The sequence below is a fragment of the Schistocerca gregaria genome, chromosome 7 (assembly GCF_023897955.1).
Source record: "Schistocerca gregaria isolate iqSchGreg1 chromosome 7, iqSchGreg1.2, whole genome shotgun sequence".
Classification (NCBI taxonomy): Eukaryota; Metazoa; Arthropoda; class Insecta; order Orthoptera; family Acrididae; genus Schistocerca; species Schistocerca gregaria.
The window spans coordinates 195,066,727-195,091,759 of record NC_064926.1 but is presented as its reverse complement, the minus strand read 5'-3'; the positions used below and the strand labels follow the sequence as shown (position 1 = coordinate 195,091,759).

The window sequence follows — 25,033 nt, the reverse complement described above, 5'->3', positions numbered from 1 at the left end:
CCACGTCTCTAAAGAATATTTGTATCCTATCTATGCTTTTGTTTAATTTGACAATATTTTGAAAAGGATAGATTGCTACCCACCGTATAGTGTAGATGTTGAGTCGCAGAAAGGCAAAACAAGAATACTACTAAAGACATAAGCTTTTGGCCAGAACGCCTTCTTCTGTAATAGATGACACACACACACACACACACACACACACACACACACACTCTTTCACATTCACACAAATGCAGCTCACACTCACGTGACCACTGTCTCTGGCTGCCAGTGCCAAACTGCGAGCAGAGCACATGATGGGAGAAGCAGTTTGGTTGGTGCGGGTAAGGAGGAGGCTGACAGGGGGGGGGGGGGGGGGGGGAGGGGGGGGAGTAGGGAAGCCACATGCACTCAGAAGATGTGCTTGTGGAATAGAAGGGAGTAGAGTGGGACTGGGAAGGGATAGGCAGGTGAAAGACAATGACTAACAAAGATTGAGGCCAGGAGGGTTACGGGAAAGTAGGATAAATTCCAGCAAGAGTTCCCACATGTGAAATTCAGGATGTGAAGCAGTAATTAAAATGAACAATGTTGTGATGGGCAACATGCTCAGCAACTGAGTGGCACAACTGTTTCTTGGCCATAGTTTGTTGGCGCCCATTCATGCAGACAGACAGCTTGTTGGTTGTATTGCCCACGTAGAAAAAAGCACAGTGGTTGTAGCTTAACTTGTAGATCACGTGACCGGTTCCACGGGTAGCCCTACCTATGATGGGATAAATTATGCTTGTGACTGGACTTGCATAAGTGGTGGTGGGAGCATGTATGGGACAGGTCTTACATCTAGGTCTATTACAGGGATATGAGCCATTAGGTAGTGGGCAGTAATGTCATGTTGTCTTATAGCCTCTCCAAGGAATCGGGCATTTTAAAAGCATCATCACAATAAATATTTTCGCTAATGAAATTCATCATAAATAATTCATCACAATTTGAGAAGAATAGTGTTACCCATACCTACAACACTAGAGCGAAAACAACTTTCATTACCCATTATTAAAGCTGTCAGTGGCTCAGAAAGGTGTTCAATATGCAGCAGTAAAAATTTTTGATTGTTTACTCAATGTCATAAATGTTGGAAAGATAGCAAATCAAGTTTTAAAACTCATCTAAAATCATTTCTCCTGTAGTGGCAAGAGGAGGACTAAAAAATAATGTGTTCATTAATGTTAACACTAATCATGTATACGTATCATGTAAACTGACTTATTCCACATCATTATCAGAAAAGAATTGTTCAAATTATTTGTTGAACATATAACTAACTAACTAACTAACTACATATCTCAGAACTGAAACACTTTACATAATACCCTACATTGCTGTCAAGTGGAGTCTATTGCTATTTTATTTTATTTGCTTGTATTGTTTCTCAAAATGATGTATCTAGATTCAGTGAATTTGAAAGACAAAGAACATTATATAGAAAGATCCCTAAAATGATATTACACTGTTCAATCTCATCAATGTGACCATCTATTAAAAGCCTGAATAACAAACTTTTGCAGCGTGAACGACTGCAAGATGTGCAGAAAGAGAATCGGTGAGGTTCCGGAGGGTTCTGACAGGATTTCTGTGCTAGGTTTCTCGGTTGAGGCTCCATGCCATGATCGAGGTGGCCCCACAAATTCTCAGTTGGGTTTAAATCCAGGGAATTCGGTGGCCAATGGAGCATGATAATATTATTCTGGTGCTCTTCGAATCACGTACGTACACTGTGAGTTGTGTGACACATTGCATTGTCCCCCTGGTAGATGCCATGATTCAAAAGAACAGACTGCATGTAGGGGTTGACATGGTCTCTAAGAACAGATGCAGACTTGTGTTGATCCATTGTACCTTCCAAAAGATCACCCAGGGAATGCCACGACAACATTCTTCAGACCGTAACAGTCACTCCTTCGGCTTGGACCCTTTCGACAATTGTTGCAGGGGGTTTGTTTTCAGACATTTCACACCAACATCTGAAAAGGCCACCTGTTGCCTCTCAGTTGATGTCCAGTTGCAGCCTTCATCACCAATAAACAGCAGTCATCATGATTGCAGGAATCAGGCACCTGCTGCATACGCCATATGCAGCAACATTCGCTAAACAGTCATTAAGAAGGCACTGTTGATAGCCCCTTGGTTCATCGGAATGGTCTTTTCCTCAACAGTTGCACATCTATTTGTCCATACACATTTCCACCGTGCGGGTTCACCCCTGTTGTCTATGACCCATGGTGTACCACAGTTGCCTTGGTGCCAGTTTTGGATAGTACCAGTTTGCCATGCATGGTATACCGTATTTATTCAAATCCAAGCCGCACTTTTTTTTCTGGTTTTTGTAACCCAAAAAATTGCCTGCGGCTTAGAATCGAGTGCAAAGTAAGCGGAAGTTCTGAAAAATGTTGGTAGGTGCCGCCACAACTAAGTTCTGCCGTCGAATATATGTAGCGCTACACAGGCATGCTTTCCAGGCACAAAGATAAATACTGGCACCAAAACCTCTGCTTCTCCGCCCCAAGTTTTGACCACTGCATTTTCATACATTATCCAATGAAGTAAATACAAATTCCGTATTGTTCATCTTCGAATGTAGCAGCATTTCAATGTACTACGAAAATCTGACTGGCAAGACTGTTTGGGATGTTTGTCAATATGGCCAACTCTACGGTCTGAATATTTTCCTACCTGTGAGAAAAGATGGTTACTAATAGGAACTTTTATGTATTGTGAATCACATGCAGTATACTCTTCAACATAAGAATAATACGAATATAAACATTTTGCCATGTATTTTTTCATGGTTGCTGCTATCTCATTTAAATCCTGTCTGCCTAATAAACTACGAAACTTGAATGAGACAACAGCAGACGCGGAAGAATATACATACATGTCATGTTTATATTCATATTATTCTTATGCCTAATAGTGGTACAGTCAGAAATGGAGCACGGCAATTGACTAGATTTTTAAATCTAAGATGACTCTAATTTCTGTGCAGAATGTAATGTGCTAAAGAGGCGTCTGCAAAGATTTTCAAACGGGAGAAAAATTTTAGCTAAACTCTCGTTCAGAACATCTTCTATCATACGCAGTCTATTATTTGGTTCTTGTTGATCATTAGCGAAGAAAGCAGCAGTGTAAGTAACAACAAATAGCAGTCTCTTGCCATTGTTTCGCTAATGAGATGATTCCTTTCTTTTGTTTTTTAATTGTAGGCGGCGGCAGCGTACACAAAAGCAAGTCATGCCACGAGCGGCGACAGGTCGTAAACACAAATTATCAGAATGCGACAGACAATGCATGACACAGTACAGTAATGCATTTTCAGCTTAGAGTGACATAAACACTTAAAACAAAGAGAACGGCACTTATCAGATCAAAATACAGACGGAGCGCCTGATGCATAGCAATGGCTACCTGGTTGGTAAAGCTTAGCTGCTAAGCTTATGACTCAAACCAAACTACTGTAGCTGTATCATCATTCATTCGACCTAAATTGTGTCTCATATTACAATGGACCAACTTTGTTTCGATTAGGAGGTGCGGCCTAAAACTTTCCTCTCCCCTTGAATTTCAAGTCTCAAATTTCAGGTGCGGCTTAGATTCGGGAAAATTTTTTTTCCTTGATTTTGAGTCTCATTTTTCAGGTGCGGGTTAGATTCCAGTGCGGCTTAGATTCGAGTAAATATGGTATTTTAACCACAGAATGATGCAAACAGTTTACAAACTTAATTGTTTTGGAAAGAGTTCCACCATTGGCCTGAAAGCCAATGATGAAGCCCTTTTAGACATCAGATAAATCACCCCATTTCCGCATTATGACAATGACTGCACTGTTTTTCACATCCCCCCGACACACTGTATATACCCTCCAGTGCTATTACTGCTGCCCCTCCACCCATGAAGGTTTATTGCTTGTTGATGCTGAACATAGATGGTGGTCACATCAATGTGACTAGACTGTATTTTTACAGTGTACAATTAATCTAAGCATGGGACATTCCTGGCTTCACTGTGATCTTCCCTGACCTTACTGGAAGGTTATGCCGTGTGTGTTGCTTAGAGGTGTGCTGGAGTCATGATATAGCATTGCTAAGCACACTTCTATGATTGAAAGTCTCTACAGTGTGAACATATTGTAAACTACGCTATGAAAAAAAAAAAAAAAAAAACACGAAATGATTTGATAGAGAAATGGCCAGAAATTGACTGTGGAGGTTGCCAGATTTTGTGATACCCACAAAGGATAGGGTGACCAGACGTCCAGATTAATCTCGACATGTTCTCCTTTTTAGGTCTTTGTCCTGGGTCCGGGCAGATTTTAACAGTGTCCAGCTTTTTCGCATAGTTGAGCGTAATACAGTTAAATTTACAATTCATCCCATTCTATTGCTCTTTTCTTAACTACTTTAGCTATTGGCACGACCTTCGTGACAAACACGTACGAAGGCGGTGTTAGTAAGTGGCACCAGGATCGTCTATGTTATCGTTGATCTACCTATAAGCGAATGCAAATATCGATTATTTAAAATTTTCGTTTTGTATCTTCCCTTTGTATTGGCTTGGCTTCCTGTAGTGCACGTGTGATATGTGAGTGTAATTTTTAACCGAGTGAGTTTGGCTATGCCTAAACGAAAGTATACATTTTCTGATGTTCTTTCCTGCAAATATCCAGCTTTAAGAAAGAGAGAAATGAATTTGAAGTGGAATGTGTAGCTGAAACGTACATCTCAGTGGCCAGTAAAGGTAAGAAATAACTCGACAGAATAACTGTCATGGTTTTATTTCATTGTTTCGTAGTCATTAAATTTATTTGTATTCGGAAGGTTAAAGTGCAGTTTACATGTCATCAGCTGCTGCTTGTTGGTAGTGGTGCGTCGAATAAAGGGAGGTGAATGGTCTTACGTTTTTCGCTTTGTAAACAATTCTGTGCTGTTGACATAACAAAACAATTTACGCCACACTGTCACCACAATCAATATTTTTAATTTTTTTATATTGCTCAGTTAAGCACCACCTAACTATCAGTGACAATCAACTACTAGTTTTACCGGTACTTCCCGGCAGTCACATGACTTGTCCTAAGCTGACAGTTGGTATCCTCATCTGCAGTTGACCCATTTTATGTGTCCTCTTTTTTTTCTTCGTTTGTCCTCCTTTTTGAAGCTGTTTGTCCTCCTTTTTAAACAATTGCATCTGGTCACCCTAGCAAAGGACAACAGTTTTTTAGTCACATTAATAATACTATCATTTAAGAAATAAACATTAAAGAAATGTTACATAAATTTTGAGTAATTACTTGAAATGTCATTCAGATAATGTAATTTTTTAATATTGTTTCATATTTTAAACTGTCAGTCACTGACAAATGCTGCAGCCTGAGTGGGAAGTTTAGTGTCTGTCACCAGTGAGTGACATGGCACCTAATGTATTAATGTACATGGCCATATTGATTGTACATTAACTAAAGTCACATGTATTTGAAATAGTCAGAACAGCATTAAATAATAGTGATAGTTAAATGTTAATAGTGAGAAAGTTTAATTGATTCCATAGTGAGAATAATGTATTGTTTTCAGTCAAATGGCTTAGTGCTGGTAGACTGGTCTGCGGGTGAGATCCACAAAGTGCCACTTTCCGGCAGCCCAGGTGATCGAGGTAGTGCTGGAGGCTTCTTTGGTCTTGCATCTTCGAGTGTGGGCAGTTGGAAGATGCTCCCAGCTCTGCTTCATGACATACACACTGCTGTAAGTTCGTAGTGGTGTGCTAATTCTTGCTTTAGTAAATGTGTGAAGATTCTCCTGACCAAGTTTTCTGTAGAATGAATTTTTATATTATCATATTGTAAACTGTGTATTACATGCCATAGGAATTACAGCACTTTCATAAACTTTTACCCTGAAATTAGTAAAAGACCTGAAAAATTCTGCTTAAAATTTTCCACAAGCTATAGTACAGATGATAAAATCTGAAGACTTTAATGATTCTTATTGTAATTAAGTTAAAACAGGACATTTCTGTCATGAATACTTTGAATTTCAGTAGCTAATAATTATTCCAAACTAACAGAACCTTCATCACTCTTCTATCTTAAGACATTTGTACATAAATACAGGAATAGATGAATAACACAGATTTATTCTTTGAAAACAACAGTACAGGAAAGACCTCAAAATCTCAACCATGAGAATCCAGATGCTACATTAATGACAGGAATCAGCAAAAAAACTTATTTTCTTGTTTATCTTGTCCTACACATGGCCAGGCAGTAATTGAAGTAGAGCTTTTCTAAGCTAGAGTGGGTTCTGTTCCCTTATCCATTAAAGTGAAAAAATGCTTACTTTTTTCCCAATGGGAAGCCAATGTTTAATCACTTTATTTATAAATCATTTATCATAACATTGATCATTGGTCTTAAACTGAGAGCTAAATCTCCAAACCTTCTTTGTGACTGTTTTAAGCATATGCTGCTTTCTGTATCTCCTGACATTGAAATGTAAATCTTTCTTTCAGGTGTTCTATGAGGAAGGAGGAGAAAGAGCAGAGGTTGTGAATTTTCAGACGTTCATGAGATACAACATCACATTTCCTATGAATGTCATTTCTATACATATACCTTCACCTAACCATTGGCTTATAGAATGTGAAGACAGGTATCCATCACTGTAATTTATAACAGTAATAAAACTTCCTGGATGGAAAAATATGTAAAATCTGGGAAAAGCAAATGTAAAATCCGGGAAAGGCAACCAGTTGCCTATAGAGGATTGCTGCATGGCTCACAGACACACATAATAGAAAACAGTTAACACTAGCTTTCAAGCTCATATAAACACTTACAACTAGCTTTCAAGCTCTTGCTCTTTTTCTAGTAGGAGTAATGAACATGCTTGCAGTAGCAGTGAGATTGCTAGCACGTACTATAAGGTGTCTGCATGGTTGTGTGCGTGTGTGACTGTGGTACTGCTACTAGAAAAGAACAAGAGCTCAAAAGTTAGTGTCAGCTGTTTTGCATTATGTGCTCCTGTGTGCCACACACCAAGTCTCTCATAATTAATTGGTTGCCTTTCCTTATTTCACTGTAATTTGTGTTGCTTTACGTATTTAAATTCTTAGGAGGATATACTTTGCTGGCTGAGACATTAAAGCACAAGATATTATAATCATATGAAATCTGATGAATTTTTATGAAACTCCAAGTTTATGTGTTTGTGAGTGTGACCATGACTGTGACTTTCTGTTCCTTTTTTTAATGCATGAACTGAAAATATGCTAAATGAAAACTGAAAAAAAAAAAAATGTCATGCTGATAGGTTTGATATGATTTAAAGAAGACATTCCATACTTATTTAAGCATTTAGTGACCAGATATTCTATTTATACCCTATTATAAAAAGGATAGTTGCTACTTACCATATAGCAGAGATGATGAGTCACAGGTAGGCACAACAAAAAGACTGTCGGAAATTGAGCTTCAGCTGCCAGAGGCTGTGGGGGCCACAAGCTATGCCTATGTGCGACTCAGCTTCTCTGCTATATGGTGGGTAGCAACTACCTTTCCATAATATTGCTATTTATACCCTAGATATGCAAGATGTTTTCAAAACTCTTTTCCATATTTAGAGAGGTGATAATATGGATCAAAACAAGAAAAAAATGTCCAATAAACATGACGTCTGAAATGCGTACTTTTAGAGTTGCAGGGGTCGCTCAAAAATATGGGAACCCTGCAAGAAATGCATACTTGTATGTAAATGCACTTGCTTCCCAAGCCTGCAGGGTGTTCTGTTTTGTTTGACCATGAACAGGACCTCTAAAATGTCCTCAGTGCTTTGCAAGTGTCAGTCAGTAGGAGAACAGTATTCTGTATAGTTGTGAGTGGATTATGTCTGAGCTAGATGAATTCAAACATGGGAAAATTGTTGACGTTGATATGGTGGATGCTTCTGCACCCAAGGTAGCCGAAGTGTTTGGTGTTTCAAGAGGCATCATATTGAAGATTTGTACTGCATACAGGGAAAGCAGAAAAACATCATCCTGTAAGTCACAACGTAGATGAAAGGCTGTGTTGAGTGATCATGATAGATAATCATTGAAGAGAATTGTGACGAAAAATAACAGGATGTCAACTCAAAAAGTCAGCGATCAATGGGGATGAATTGTTGTATCTCTCCTGGCCAACAGTCCCCATATCACAAAATTATTGAGCCTTTGTGGTCTACTATGGAGAGAAGCATTTGCGATCGCTAACTACCTCCATGATTGTTACCAGAACTTGCCAAACTTTTGCTGGAAGAATGGTACAAGATTACCTTAAAAGCCATATGGGACTTGCATTTATCCTTATAGAAACTTTTTGGATACCAACGGTTTTACTACACCATATTAGGTGTGGTAATGTGTTATGTTTTTAGTGTTTCCATATTTTGTCCACACCTGTATGAGTATTTGTTCATCTTCACTGCTGTCAAAAACATCTCTTCTACTGCAACTCTTGTTATTATGAATGACCTACAGATAGCAGTAAACAAATGAGAAAGCATTATTCTGTTACTCTTAAAAAGCAGAACTTCTAATGTAATCTGGTAGGTATCACATACATACAGTTGTGAGTCATCAATAAAAGTAGTGTTCGATGTAGTGTCCATTCGTAGTACGTCATCCTTCTGTTCAGTGTCTTACATCTACATGACTACTCTGCAATTCACATTTAAGTGCTTGGTAGAGGGTTCATCGAACCATAATCATACTATCTCTCTACTATTCCACTCCCGAACAGCGAGCGGGAAAACGAACACCTAAACCTTTCTGTTCGAGCTCTGATTTCTCTTATTTTATTTTGATGATCATTCCTACCTATGTAGGTCGGGCTCAACAAAATATTTTCGCATTCGGAAGAGAAAGTTGGTGACTGAAATTTCGTAAAAAGGTCTCGCCGTGACGAAAAACGTCTATGCTGTAATGACTTCCATCCCAACTCGTGTATCATATCTGCCACACACTCTCCCCTATAACGTGATAATACAAAACGAGCTGTCCTTTTTTGCACCCTTTCGATGTCCTCCGTCAATCCCACTTGGTAAGGATCCCACACCGCGCAGCAATATTCTAACAGAGGACGAACGAGTGTAGTGTAAGCTGTCTTTTTAGTGGACTTGTTGCATCTTCTAAGTGTCCTGCCAATGAAACGCAACCTTTGGCTCGCCTTCCCGACAATATTATCTATGTGGTCCTTCCAACTGAAGTTGTTCGTAATTTTAACACCCAGGTACTTAGTTGAATTGACAACCTTGAGAATTTTACTATTTATCGAGTAATCGAATTCCAACGGATTTCTTTTGGAACTCATGTGGATCATCTCACACTTTTCAATATTTAGCGTCAACTGCCACCTGACACACCATACAGCAATCTTTTCTAAATCGCTTTGCAACTGATACTGGTCTTCGGATGACCTTACTAGACGGTAAATTACAGCATCATCTGCGAACAGTCTAAGAGAACTGCTGAGATTGTCACCCAGGTCATTTATATAGATCAGGAACAGTAGAGGTCCCAGGACGCTTCCCTGGGGAACACCTGATATCACTTCAGTTTTACTCGATGATTTGCCATCTATTACTACGAACTGTGATCTTCCTGACAGGAAATCACGAATCCAGTCGCACAACTGAGGAATCACACTCTTAGGGAATCACACTCTCTCTGAAAAATCCATGTTGGTCACATATGCACTGACAGGTGTTCCTGTAGTGTTTACACAGCATTAATGGGGAATACATATATCAAAGATTTCAAGAGTCTCTACAAGCAAAAATCCAAGAGATTAAGATCAGTGGAATAAGTTTGACAAGGTATTGGACCTCCCAAACCAATCATTTCACAGAAATATTGAAACACAAACTGGTTCCATTAGTTCTAATGTAGGCACTGCACTCACCCAGAAGTGTAACAACACTAGCAGATGTTTATTGCATGCTGTATCTGTGTATCCTCATTTGTGTAGTGCATTCTGTAGATAATTTGTAATAGCAAAGAGCTTGTCGTAAAAGAGATGTGTTTCACAACAGCAAAGATTAACAAGTGCTCATAGCTCTTAAGATATGCATTTTAAAGCCCATGTTTAGTTGACTTTTTGTCTGGTTTTGGTCTGTACTACCACCTCTTGAAATATGGAAAACTTTTTTTAACATCTTGTATATTGTGACAGGAAAATGTTGTTTTTATCTGTTAGCACTGAGTAAGTTCCAGTTGACACTAAGAGTTAGCATCACAGAAGATTTAGCAGCCATTGCTTATAATTCTTCCTGTAATACTATCGTGTGTACTGATGAAGAGCATCAGGGGTCAGGAAGAATATTAAGAAAGTGACAGTTACAATGAAACATTAGTTATCATGCAAGCAGACTCTGCATCTAAAGGTGATGAGACTATGAAGGAGTAAAACTAATTTCATTCACCTCAGTTATCATGTTATCTTAAGCAATTTTTGTCTTATTTTATTTCATTTCTTCCCTACATCTGTAACGTAATCTGAGATTGAAATCTTTGGATTTTCATAACAACAAGTGGATTGGTTATTTTGTAATTAATTTCAGCATTCAGTTTTGAATAATACTTCCATATATTCTCAACTTCATGGTCCGATAGCTTCGGAAATTATATAACTGCAAGCCCTTGCATTCTGCAAACTTAACCAAAACTTTTTCATTTGCATGTCGTGCTACGGTTATGATTCAATATCTTCTGCCAAAACTCTCAATACAATGAAAATCAAAGATATAACTTAAATACGAAAGTAGATGAATATGATTTTTGTGAGTTAGCGAACAATAATAATTTTGTTTGAAGTATATTTCATAAAATTATTGCAATCACTTACATGTAAGAAAATAAGTTTTATAAATTGAAATAATTATTTTGAAACCTTTTAATTATTTATTGTAGATATAATAAGCAAATAAAAATTACTAAGTCTGGTTTTGGAAGCAACAGGATTTCACTCGTAATCATTATTCACACAAATTTTACTTTAAAAATAAATCTATGATGATTTATCTGGATTTTTAAATATGAATATGACAGATGAAACTGTTCGATATCATGCCATGACATAAAATGAAGAGACCGATGCCTGCTACAATAAACGCTTATACCTTAAATAGACTACTGCATACATTTGCAACTGTTCTTTGCAAACTGTCTTACTGTGCGTAGCAAAGCGTGACTACATAGAACTACCATCCTCCAACCTCAGTTGCAGCCCCTGCTCCTCCTCCCTCTCTCCTGCCCACTCCACCTCCCCCCCCTCTCTCCCTTCCCCCTCCTCCCCAGCCCCCCTTTTCTCCTTCTCTTCCACAGACAAATGCTCTGTCAGTTAAGTTATCCTTTCCCAGGATCTTTCTGGTTGCACAACATCTGACTGATTTGTCTTCAGTTAACCATGAATGACAGACAGTGGTGGGTTTTCGTTATCTAGGATTAGGGTGAAAATGAGAACAGGCTGTACAGACTGCTCCCTTATTCCTTAGCAGTAGTTACGAGGTGCTGTCCAGTTTTAATGGTACAACTGAGTCAGCTTGGGATGCCTCATCTGCTGGGATATTGGCCTAGTTCAGCACCAAGTCTGGGCTAGTGGAAAGCACAGGCAGATAATGGAAACCCTTAAGGAAATAGGAGGTAGGTTGAGAAAGAAGCCCAGTGTCCACTCAGTATATTTGGTGGGAGCTCTCATCCAACAACTGAAGGCTTTGCTGACAGCCATTGAATGCACTGGAAGCAACCAGATGCAAATCAGATTAGATTAGATTAATACTAGTTCCATTGATCATGAATACGATATTTCGTAATGATGTGGAATGAGTCAAATTTTCCAATACATGACATAATTAAGTTAATTTAACAACATAATTAAGTTAATATCATGACATAATTAAGTTAATTTAACAACATAATTAAAATAGAAAGAAACTTCCACATGGGAAGTGTATGTGCAGATGGATATGTGTGTGTGTGTGTGTGTGTGTGTGTGTGCGAGTGTACACCTGTCCTTTTTTTCCCCTAAGGGAAGTCTTTCCGCTCCCGGGATTGGAATGACTCCTTACCCTCTCCCTTAAAACCCACATCCTTTCGTCTTTCCCTCTCCTTCCTGAAGAAGCAACCATCGGTTGCGAAAGCTAGTAATTCTGTGTGTGTGTGTTTGTGTGTTTTGTTCATGTGCCTGTCTGCCGGCGCTTTCCCGCTTGGTAAGTCTAACAACATAATTAAGTTAATATAACAACTTTTCCCAGTATATTTCTGGTTGCGCAACATCTGATTGATTTGTCCTCAGTTAACCATGAATGGCAGACTGTGGTGGGTTTTCGTTATCTAGGATGAGGGTGAAAATTTATTTATTTGTTTAAAATTTGTTTTTAATTTTTTTTCTTAATTTATATCAAAAAATTCCTGTATGGAGTAGAAGGAGTTGTCATTCAGATATTCTTTTAATTTCTTCTTAAATACTTGTTGGTTATCTGTCAATAATTCACCTCTTTCTGTGCCAAAGTTAGATTTAATCTTGAATAGTGAAGATCATCCTTTCTTCTAGTATTGTAGTTATGCACACTGCTTCTACTTTTGAATTGGGTTTGGTTGTTAATAACAAATTTAATAAGAGAGTATATATACTTAGAAGCTACTGTGAATATCCCTACATCCTTAAATAAATATCTGCAGGATGATCTTGGGTTGACTCCAGCTATTATTCTGATTACACACTTTTGTGCAATAAATACTTTATTCCTCAGTGATGAATTACCCCAAAACATGATGCCATTTGCAAGCAATGAGTGAAAATAGGCGTAGTAAGCTAATTTACTAAGATGTTTATCACCAAAATTTGCAATGACCGTTATTGCATAAGTAGCTGAACTCAAGCGTTTCAGCAGATCATCAATGTGTTTCTTCCAATTTAATCTCTCATCAATTTTGAATATTCTACCTTAGCTATATGCTTCTGATTATGTTCTATATTTATTAATGGTGTCATACCATTTACTGTATGGAACTGTATGTACTGTGTCTTATCTAAATTCAGTGAGAGTCTGTTTACAAGGAACCACTCAGTAATTTTCTGAAAGACATTATTGACAATTTCATCAGTTAATTCTTGTTTGTCAGGTGTGGTTACTATACTTGTATCATCAGCAAAGAGAACTAACTTTGCCTCTTCATGAGTATAGAATAGCAAGTTATTAATATATATTAAGAACAACAAAGGACCCAAGACCGACCCTTGTGGAACCCCATTCTTGATAGTTCCCCAGTTTGAGGAATGTGCTGATCTTTGCATATTATGAGAACTGCTTAGTTCAACTTTCTGCACTCTTCCAGTTAGGTACGAATTAAACCATTTGTGCACTGTCCCATTCATGCCACAATACTTGAGCTTGTCTAGCAGAATTTCATGATTTACACAATCAAAAGCCTTCGAGAGGTCACAAAAAATCCCAATGGCTGGTGTTAGGCTATCCAGATCATTCAAAATTTGAGCATATATGGCATTTTCTGTTGAAAAACCTTTCTGGAAACCAAACTGACATTTTGTTAGTACTTCATTTTTACAGATATGTGAAGCTACTCTTGAATACATGACTTTCTCAAAATTTTTTGGATAGAGCTGTTAGAAGGGAGATTGGATGGTAATTGTTGAGATCAGATCCATCCCCTTTTTTATGCAAAGGTATAACAATAGCATATTTCAGTCTATCAGGGAAAATGCCCTATTCCAGAGAGCTATTACACAGGTGGCTGAGAATCTTACTTATCTGTTGACAACAAGCTTTTAGTATTTTGCTGGAAATGCCATCAATTCCATGTGAGTTTTTGCTTTTAAGCAAGTTTATTATTTCCTAATTTCAGAGGGAGAAGTGGGTGAGATTTCAATTGTATCAAATTGCATAGGTATGGCCTCTTCCATTAACAGCCTAGCATCTTCTGATGAACACCTGGATCCTACTATATCCACAACATTTAGAAAATGATTATTAAAAATATTTTCAACTTCTGACTTTTTGTTCGTAAAGTTTTTATTCAATTTGATGGTAATACTGTTTTCCTGTGCTCTTGGTTGACCTGTTTCTCTGTTAATAATACTCCAAATTGTTTTAATTTTATTATCAGAGTTGCTGATTTCAGACATGATACACATACTTCTGGATTTTTTAATAACTTTTCTTAATATAGCACAGTAGTTTTTATAACATTTGATAGTTTCTGGGTCACTACTCTTTCTTGCTGTCAGATACATTTCCCTTTTCCGGTTACAAGATATTTGTACACCCTTAGTAAGCCATGGTTTGTTACATGGTTTCTTACGAGTATATTTAACTGTTTTCTTGGGGAAGCAGTTTTCAAATGCATAGATCATGTTGGCATAAATGACACTTTGGTTCTGTGACCATCCTCAGTTCCTTCTGGTGATTAGCTGCATTGGTGAAGGTAGCTAGCTCTGCCTGTGAGCTGCAAGCAGGGTTCACTATTTGCAGCATCATACCCAGAGTTAATTTTGCTCCTTTGCTTTGAAGCCAATTGAAAGTTTTAAATCATAGGCTCATATGATTCCGAGATAATCTCAGATGTGAATTTCTCAATCTCTGCCTATCAGGTGGTGAATTGTAGGGTCCTCTCAATAAGTCAGGCATGCACTGCACAAAGGAAGTGGCTAGTCAGATAGTTACAGTACAAGGGGTAGATACATGGCTTCTCATTTACTATGTGTTACAATTTGCAGAATAATCACAGAAGGTGCTATATGAAGAAATGCGAAAAGCGTATGGTGAATTCCTTTTAATTAAATTGCAGTCAGCTCAAGATGGATAACCTATAGTGACAGATCCAAACATCAAAAAGATCGAATTTTTTCAAATTAGTTAGCATAGAGGACAGCATCAGTGGCCATAGGGCTGTGAGAGCAGCAATGGTTGTGGGTGTTGCAAGGAAGTCAGCTGCTGCGGAAGATGGCCACGCAAACAAACATATTATGGCTTTTCTTTGTTTTTAGTTAGAAGAACCCTTCCTTAGGATGGTGGTGTTTCCACCACAACCAAAGATAGATCAGCACATAACCCCCAGAGTACTGTCTTCCTTGTAGATCAGAAAGAGAAAAGGTTAATGGGCTGTTAATAAACTGCAGGGCCAAAAATGGTAAGATCTCAGATTTAGTATCACTTATTAAAGTTAATGATGCTCAGATAGTGTCAGAAATGGATAGTTGGTTTAAACTGAACATGAATAGCAGAAAAAACCTAAATTCAGATTTGGATTTATATCACAAGGATAGGTTAGGTGTCAGACAGTTATAGAACAAGGGGTTTACACATGGCTGGTAACACATTTATTGCTGTAATGAATTCAGTAATATCTAGTGAGGGTACAGAATGTGAAAAAATGTTTGTGAAGTTATGCCTGAAAGGTGGGTCAGATGCTTTTATGGACCGCCTGCATCAGAAGCTATTGTGGCAGAGACCATCAGTAAGAACATTCACAATATTCTAGAATGAATTTTCACTCTGCAGCATGTGTACTGATTTGAAACTTACTGGCAGATTAAAACTGTATGCTGGAATGGAACTTTAACTTGGGGTCTTTGCCTTTTGCGGGCAATTGGTATAACATACTAAGCTATCCAAGTAGGAGATAGGTATTAGCAGAAGTGAAGCTCTGAGCGCATGTCGTGGGGTGATGCTTCGATAACTCAGTTGGTAGAGAGCACTCAATAATGAAAGGCAAAGATCCTGTGTTCAAGTCCCAGTCTGGCACACGTGTTTAATATGTCAAGATGTTTCATACAGAATATTGTAAGTTTCCTGATCATGCTGTTTTAACAGAATGAGAATTCAGTTTACCGAATGGGAGGGACTTGCAATCAATCTGGTGCCAGAGACAGGAATTTGTGTGTGATTGTCCTGAATGTCTTGTATGAGAATTACTTTAGGCAGTTTATTAGAGAACCAAATCATGAGGGCAATGTCTTAGACTTCCTACAGCAAAAAGATCCAAAATTTTCAAATTAGTTAGCATAGAGGAGAGCATCAGTGGTCATAGGACTGTGAGAGCAGCAATTGTTGTGGGTGTTGCAAGAAAGTCATCTATTCACTTGTACAGTGACCATAGTGGCCTTGAAATGGAAGACAGCATGGAGAAGGCCAAAACACAGCTTGGTCTTTTGAAACTGTTTCACTGTCGAATATTATAAAACAGTTTGTCCTACAAACAATCCTGTAGGAGAAACATCCGCAACTGAGCATTGTACCAGAGGTTGAAAATACCGCTTCAAATGTAAATTCCTTTTATTATTACACGACTGGTTTCGGCTATTATAAGCCCATCTTCAGGTGTTGTAACTTGGTGCTGTGGCCCCCGAGTGCCACGGTGGATGTGTACTAGGCACGGTGTGCTACCTATGAGCATAGAACAGGGAGTTAGGTAGCACACCGTGCCTAGTACACATCCACCGTGGCACTCGGGGGCCACAGCACCAAGTTACAACACCTGAAGATGTGCTTATAATAGCCAAAACCGGTTGTGTGATAATAAAAGAACTTTACATTTGAAGTGGTATTTTCAACCTCTGGTACAGTTTGTCCTTTCAGTCATTGCACGATATTGAGATAAGTTATTAGAGAATAGAAAATCAGTTAAAATCACTCAGTAGTGGAAAGGTGCCTTGACTGGATGAGATACCTGTGAGATTCTAGAAAAAATATGTGAAAGAACTGTCTCCTCTTCTATCAGTGCTTTATCATCTACATCTACATCCGTACTCCGCAAGCCACCTGACGGTGTGTGGCGGAGGGTACCCTGAGTACCTCTATCGGTTCTCCCTTCTATTCCAGTCTCGTATTGTACGTGGAAAGAAGGATTGTCGGTATGCTTCTGTGTGGGCTCTAATCTCTCTGATTTTATCCTCATGGTCTCTTCGCGAGATATACGTAGGAGGGAGCAATATACTGCTTGACTCTTCGGTGAAGGTATGTTCTCGAAACTTCAACAAAAGCCCGTACCGAGCTACTGAGCGTCCTGCAGAGTCTTCCACTGGAGTTTATCTATCATCTCCGTAACGCTTTCGCAATTACTAAATGATCCTGTAACGAAGCGCGCTGCTCTCCGTTGGATCTTCTCTATCTCTTCTATCAACCCTACCTGGTGCGGATCCCACACTGCTGAGCAGTATTCAAGCATTGGGCGAACAAGCGTACTGTAACCTACTTCCTTTGTTGTCGGATTGCATTTCCTTAGGATTCTTCCAATGAATCTCAGTCTGGCATCTGCTTTACCGACGATCAACTTTATATGATCATTCCATTTTAAATCACTCCTAATGCGTACTCCCAGATAATTTATGGAATTAACTGCTTCCAGTTGCTGACCTGCTATTTTGTAGCTAAATGATAAGGGACCTATCTTTCTATGTATTCGCATCACATTACACTTCGCTACATTGAGATTCAATTGCCATTCCGTGCACCATGCGTCAATTCGCTGCAGATCCTCCTGCATTTCAGTACAATTTTCCATTGTTGCAACCTCTCGATACACCACAGCCTCATCTGCAAAAAGCCTCAGTGAACTTCCGATGTCATCCACCAGGTCATTTATGTATATTGTGAATAGCAACGGTCCTATGACACTCCCCTGCGGCACACCTGAAATCACTCTTACTTCGGAAGACTTCTCTCCATTGAGAATGACGTGCTGCGTTCTGTTATCTAGGAACTCCTCAATCCAATCACACAATTGATCTGATAGTCCGTATGCTCTTACTTTGTTCATTAAACGACTATGGGGAACTGTGTCAAACGCCTTGCGGAAGTCAAGAAACACGGCATCTACCTGTGAACCCGTGTCTAAGGCCCTCTGAGTCTCGTGGACGAATAGCGCGAGCTGGGTTTCACACGATCGTCTTTTTCGAAACCCATGCTGATTCCTACAGAGTAGATTTCTAGTCTCCAGAAAAGACATTATACTCGAACATAATACGTGTTCCAAAATTCTACAACTGATCGACGTTAGAGATATAGGTCTATAGTTCTGCACATCTGTTCGACGTCCCTTCTTGAGAACGGGGATGACCTGTGCCCTTTTCCAATCCTTTGGAACGCTTCGCTCTTCTAGAGACCTACGGTACACCGCTGCAAGAAGGGGGGCAAGTTCCTTCGCGTACTCTGTGTAAAATCGAACTGGTATCCCATCAGGACCAGCGGCCTTTCCTCTTTTGAGCGATTTTAATTGTTTCTCTATCCCTCTGTCGTCTACTTCGATATCTACCATTTTGTCAACTGTGCGACAATCTAGAGAAGGAAGCACAGTGCAGTCTTCCTCTGTGAAACAGCTTTGGAAGAAGACATTTAGTAATTCGGCCTTTAGTCTGTCATCCTCTGTTTCAGTACCATTTTGGTCACAGAGTGTCTGGACATTTTGTTTTGATCCACCTACCGCTTTGACATAGGACCAAAATTTCTTAGGATTTTCTGCCAAGTCAGTACATAGAACGTTACTTTCGAATTCATTGAAAGCCTCTCGCATAGCCCTCCTCACACTACATTTCGCTTCGCGTAATTTTTGTTTGTCTGCAAGGCTTTGGCTATGTTTATGTTTGCTGTGAAGTTCCCTTTGCTTCCGCAGCAGTTTTCTAACTCGGTTGTTGTACCACGGTGGCTCTTTTCCATCTCTTACGATCTTGCTTGGCACATACTCATCTAACGCATATTGTACCATGGTTTTGAACTTTGTCCACTGATCCTCAACACTATCTGCACTTGAGACAAAACTTTTGTGTTGAGCCGTCAGGTACTCTGTAATCTGCTTTTTGTCACTTTTGCTAAACAGAAAAATCTTCCTACCTTTTTTAATATTTCTATTTACGGCTGAAATCATCGACGCAGTAACCGCTTTATGATCGCTGATTCCCTGTTCTGCATTAACTGATTCAAATAGTTTGGGTCTGTTTGTCACCAGAAGGTCTAATATATTATCGCCACGAGTCGGTTTTCTGTTTAACTGCTCAAGGTAGTTTTCAGATAAAGCACTTAAAAATATTTCACTGGATTCTTTGTCCCTGCCACCTGTTATGAACGTTTGAGTCTCCCAGTCTATATCCGGCAAATTAAAATCTCCACCCAGAACTATAACATGGTGGGGAAATCTACTCGAAATATTTTCCAAATTATTCTTCAGGTGCTGAACCACAACAGCTGCTTGAGCTACAAAGGGTACCTAGTGATTGGAAAAAAATTACAGATTATTGAGTTTCAAGAAGAGTGATAGGACAAATGCACACAATTATAGGCCTTTCTCACTTGGCCTATACCAGTTCATTGTAGAATTATGGATCATGTTTTATGCTTATGTATTATGACATTTTTGGCAGATGAAAATCTCCTCTATAAAAATCAACATGGACCCCACAAACAAGATATTGTAAGAGTCAGTTCACTCTGTTCTTCCATGGGATCTAAAGCACTGTGGGCAATATTGCCCTTATTCATACCATGTTTCTAGAGTTCAGGAAAGTATTTGATACCGTTCTGCACTATTGTTTAGTAATAAAATGGATTTCAAAGTATTGGACTAATGTCATTGGATGCAAAACATCCTCACAGGTAGAACTCAATACATTGTTCTTAACAAAACAAAATCAACAGATATAAAGGTATTTCGGCAGTACTCCAGGGAAGTTTAATAGAACTATTACTGTTTACAATGCATATAAATGATCTAATAGATAACTTTGGATGCTCTTGTAGGCTGTTCACAGTTGATGCAGTTGTCTTTACAGTAGCAGATTGCAGTAGTACTCCCAGAAGATCAACAACTGGTGCAGGGACTGATAGTTGTCATTGAATATAAATAAATGTAATGTATTGTTCACAAATAGGTGAAGAAATCGTTAGTGGTTACTTGCACCGTTGGCAACAAATCACTAAAAATGGTAACTACTGTAAAATACCTAGGAGTAACCAAATGGAACAATCTTAGTAGATGATTCTGATACCCTGGCCTGACATGTTTGAATGCCCACCAGATGGTATGGAAATCAGTGATGGCTGTTAGGTAGTGCAGCTGCATCTGCATACATCGGTGTCTCCGCTGTGAGAGCCATTGCCTAGACACACCCACTGTGCTGGCCTGGTTGTGATTTCTCTCTGCTATGAGATTGATCTCAAGAGTCAGGACACTGGACTCGCATTCAGGAGGACGACAGTTCAACCCTTCGTCCGGCCATCCTGATTTAGGTTTTCCGTGATTTCCCTAAATTGCTCCAGGCAAATGCCAGGATGGTTCCTTTGAAAGGGCATGGCCGACTACCTTCCCCATCCTTCCCTAATCCAATGAAACCGGTGACCTCGCTGTTTGGTCTCTTCTCCCAAACATCCCAACCCTGCACCCCCAAGAGTCAGGCACCTTATTTTCTTCCTCTCACATACATCTTGTGAAAAAACTACAATGAAAAAAATCAGAAAAGATAGAGGTAACATGGAGGATTACCAACAGTTCTTGCTTTGCACCATTCACAAATGGAACAGGGAAGGGAGGATCATGTAGTGACGCCAGAAGTGCCCTCCACCACAAGATGTAAGGCTTGCAGTGTATAGTTGCAGATAGCCTTTGGAGAGCCACTACTCTATTTCACTTAGTTGTTTTAAAATTTATTAAGACTTTTACCTGTATTTACAAGCATGTCAATACGTTATGTTCCAGGAGATACGTGCTAACGTCATCTTCACCTTCAGACCCCTGCCCAAGCCTACTGTCAGAAATTCAAGAAACAGGCTCTGCAAATGTATACACTGCAGCATGTGGTTATAAGACAGTGCCATCAAATATACTATCTCAAGCACTGGGTCAATCACTATCTGTGCCATCACGCTTGCTTGCACAGTCTGGCTCAGCAGTCACACTTGCTGTCGGATTTCCAGATCTTTCTCAGCAGGAACTGTACACATGGCAGTCGAGCAACAGCAGATCTACACGCAGACTGGGACATCCTCTAATATTCTCTGAGCATGGACAGGTACTGCATATTTTCTGTATACCAGTACATTATGTACAGGACACCATAACATATTGTTTTTGTAGCATTTTACTAGACTAACCATGGTGGTAATATTTGAATCTGAATGATACATGTGGTCTTTCGTATATTGTAATTTTAAAAAAATACAGTAATTACATCAAATGTAACAATATTAGAGAGGAAAGTTGCTACTCACCATATAGCGGAGGTGCTGAGTCACGACAGGCACAACAAAAAGATTCACACAATTATAGCTTTGGGCCATTAATGCTTTTTTTAGCAATAGACACACGTATACACACGCGCACACACACAGTCACGCAAATGCAACTTGCACACACGTCTGCAGTGCAAGTGCAAGTTGTGTTTGCGTGAGTTTGTGTGTGCATGTGTGTATGTGTGTGTATTGCTGACAAAGGTCTTAATGGCCCAAAGCTATAATTGTGTGAATCTTTTTGTTGTGCCTGTTGTGACTCAGCACCTCTGCTATATGGTGAGTAGCAACTTTCCTCTCTAATATTGTTACACTCCACCCAGGATTTTCCATTGTTTGTAATTAAGTCAAAAATTCATCAAAATAAAAAGATTTCTTTTTTAAACTCCATTACATATGCTCCCATTTAAGTCCAGAAAATTATGTCAGGCACTGCACGGGGTAGCCGTGCAGTCTAGGATGCCTGTGTTGGAGGTTCGAGTCCTCCCTCGGGCATGGGTGCGTGTGTGTGTGTTGTCCTTAGCATAACTTAGCTTAAGTTAGATTGAGTAGTGTGTAAACCTATGGACCTATGACCTCAGCAGTTTGGTCCCATTGGAACTTATTACATATTTCCAAATGATATCAGGCATATGTCCACCTCCACAGTCTCGGCAGGCAGTAACTTAGTCTGTGAACTAAATAATACCTATTAAGTTGGAGAACTGTATGTGGTTTGTTCTCGTAGCCCTTGGAATTCACATAATGCCATAAAAAGAACTCGCATGGAGTAAGGTCACAAGTTCTGGGAGACCATTCCAGCTCACCATAAAGTGAGGTCACAGGCTGATGGAATTACTCATGGAGTAGGGTTATTGACGCATGGAATGTGTGACATGTGGGACCGTACTGCTGAAAGCAGATAGTGGCTGTATCCACTTCATCCAGAGCAAGCCAGAAGTTGTGTCTGACCATTTCACGATGATGCTCACTATTAACTGTTACTGCATTACCATCAAGGGCTGATCACACCACCTGCTCATAAGCCACAGCAGGATGTAGTTTGCAGTGGATGTGTGTGGATATCTTGTATCACCCCAAGGTTATTTTGACCCCAAATATGGCAATTTTGTTGGTTAACAAACTCACACAGGTGAAAATGTGCCTTATCACTGAAGATCATTCTTTTTGGAAATTAGTGTCTTCTTCTTGTTTTGTGAGAATCCATTTGATGAAATTTCTCAACTTAAAATTATTTGTAGATTTAAGACATCATGTCAACTGAATCTTCTATGGGTCCATATGAAGATCCTTTTTCACAATTCTTTGCAAAGAGGCTGTCGAAATTCCCAGTTGTTGGGAATGATGTTGAAGCGAATTGTGAGGCCTCACAGCCACACTATCCTGCACCAATGTTGTGTCTTGTTCCTTACGAACCATACAGTATCATCCAGGTGATTTGATGGTTGCAACGGGCACTGTTCCTTCAAATTTCTTTTTCAACCACAGAACTGTTGATGCTATAGGAGAATTATTATGTCTATAGATCCCACGAAGTCCATCAACAGTCTCAGTGTAGCACTTGCCAATTCCGTAATGAGTTTTCACAATGATAATACTTTCCTGTTTAGACAAGAGAATAGAAGCTTTCAAAATGTGGTGCTACAGAAGAATGCTGAAGATTGGATGGTTAGGTCATGTAACTAATGAGGAGGTACTGAATAGAATTGGGGAGAAGAGAAATTTGTGCCACAACTTGACTATAAGAAGGGATTGGTTGGTAGGACACTTTCTGAGGCATCAAGGGATCATCAGTTTAGTATTGGAGGGAACATGGAGGGTAAAAATCAAGAGATGAATACACCAAACAGATTAAGAAGGATGTATGTTGCAGCAGGTACTCAGAGATGAAGGAGCTTGCACAGGATAGAGTAGCACGGAGAGCTGCATCCAACCAATCTCTGGACTGAAGACCACAACAACAACACGTTTTTCCTTTGTGAACTGATCCTTGGCAACTGAGTTCCTGAAATACACAAACAATGATTGATCAAGTAACTGGAATGTCAATTGATATTAAAAGTAATAAATACACTGCTGTAAACATGAAAGAAATCAGTCAATTTAAAAACTGCATAATATATGAAAGCTCCTGTATTTGCATATAATTGTGTTCATATGTGACATGTCTATTCAGTCACACACAGTAAGCTGACACTCTGATTAAGATGCTGAACTTGTATCAGATCAGACATTGATCATGTCCTCACTCAGACCCTAGTGTTACATATGTGTGAGTTAAATGTATTGTAATTAACTGGCCCACACATCCCACACCCATAACTTGACAAACAGTATAAGTAAGTATGTTAACTTTGTATTATGTTATGCCCCTCTCCTCCTTGTTGCAGTGTGTAGCACCCAATGAGGGAGCAGTAGTCTCCGAAACTAGCCATACTAATAAAACATTATTTGCAACTGAAAAGTATTTCTCAGTCTTATCAATATGACCCTCTGTTGTGGTTGTTCACCAAATCAGACTTTGAGTACTATAACTCTTATGAAGTACTGGTATAATTAAAACATATAACTAGTCAGATTGACATATCAGTATAAAATCTTAGAGTGGATGTAAACATAGATTAAAAATAACATAAGGAGCAGGAAACAAGAATTATGGTAAAAAAAGCGGCATCTTCTTTGAGGAAGGATGAAGAGAAAATAAAAAGAAAAATTTGCATGGGACAGTTTAAATAAAAATGTGAGTGCAGAAAAGTCAATAGTAAGTCTGCTTTGTAGCTTCTGGGGTATTTATGTATTTCCAAATTCATTCAAATTTTTCAGTTGGTTTTGTTTTATTTGTGGTGCAATTATACACAGTGATCTTCATAATTACAGTATTCTTCACTGATAGACATTAAAGCTCAATGAAAAATTATCATTTTACATTTTTAATTCATTCTTGGCTGAAAATTTAATCTGTGCTGAACTCAATCATTAAAAACTGAATCGGCGTTGAAACATAAGATGGATCAATTCATACTGTGCCACAGCCACATTCCTCAACTAGTCCATTCCTGAGATAAAGCTGTTTGTAACATGGCTCCAAGTTACAGCACTGGATGATTTCCCAGTGAAGCACTTAATGGAGCCATGAAACATGCATACACATAAAAAATAAATGATTTTACACTACCTACTCAGAGGCAGTTTATACATGTAGCACATGCTACAGATCTTGTGCTGTCAGAGGCCCAACAGCTTTGCTGATCAGTGTTTCAGGAGGAAATTATATGCTAGCAGTTTTGAACCAAAATTAGTGTCCTGCATAGGATTACACGCGCACAATTGTGCAGTGCAGGAAATAACAGATGACTCATGTAACCACATTTTAAGTATTGGAGATTTGCACGAGAGTTTTATTTATGTGTTATGAACTTCTGTCACAATATTGACAGAGATTGTTTGCTTTACATTGTCACCAGAGCTTGCCTAAAACTCACTTGGTGTTATATCTTCACAATGACATAGACCACTTAGGAAACAGTCAGACAATCAGAATTCATTTGGATTATTGTTACAGACAATCTAGCTAACTTTATGTAATTGTTGTGGTCCTGTTTTATGCTCCTGTCACTAATTTTGAGTCCAATCTGTGTGCCTTTATAGTTGACTTGTGTCTCATCTTTCAGTGCATTTCTATGAAGTTTACATACGAAGAATAGAAATGGAAAACATTCTAAGTGTCATTT

At 39.0% G+C, this 25,033-nt stretch overlaps 1 protein-coding gene across 1 annotated transcript in view; it reads left to right on the top strand.

Annotated features, from left to right (window-relative positions):
- Positions 1-25,033, top strand: part of LOC126281271 (von Willebrand factor A domain-containing protein 8) — a 261,118-nt gene that overhangs the window by 170,798 nt on the left and 65,287 nt on the right. Inside the window, exons 22-24 of the mRNA XM_049980095.1 lie at positions 5,610-5,777; positions 6,544-6,683; positions 20,773-21,085. Coding sequence (XP_049836052.1) covers positions 5,610-5,777; positions 6,544-6,683; positions 20,773-21,085 — 621 coding nt within the window. The remainder of the gene's footprint in view (positions 1-5,609; positions 5,778-6,543; positions 6,684-20,772; positions 21,086-25,033) is intronic.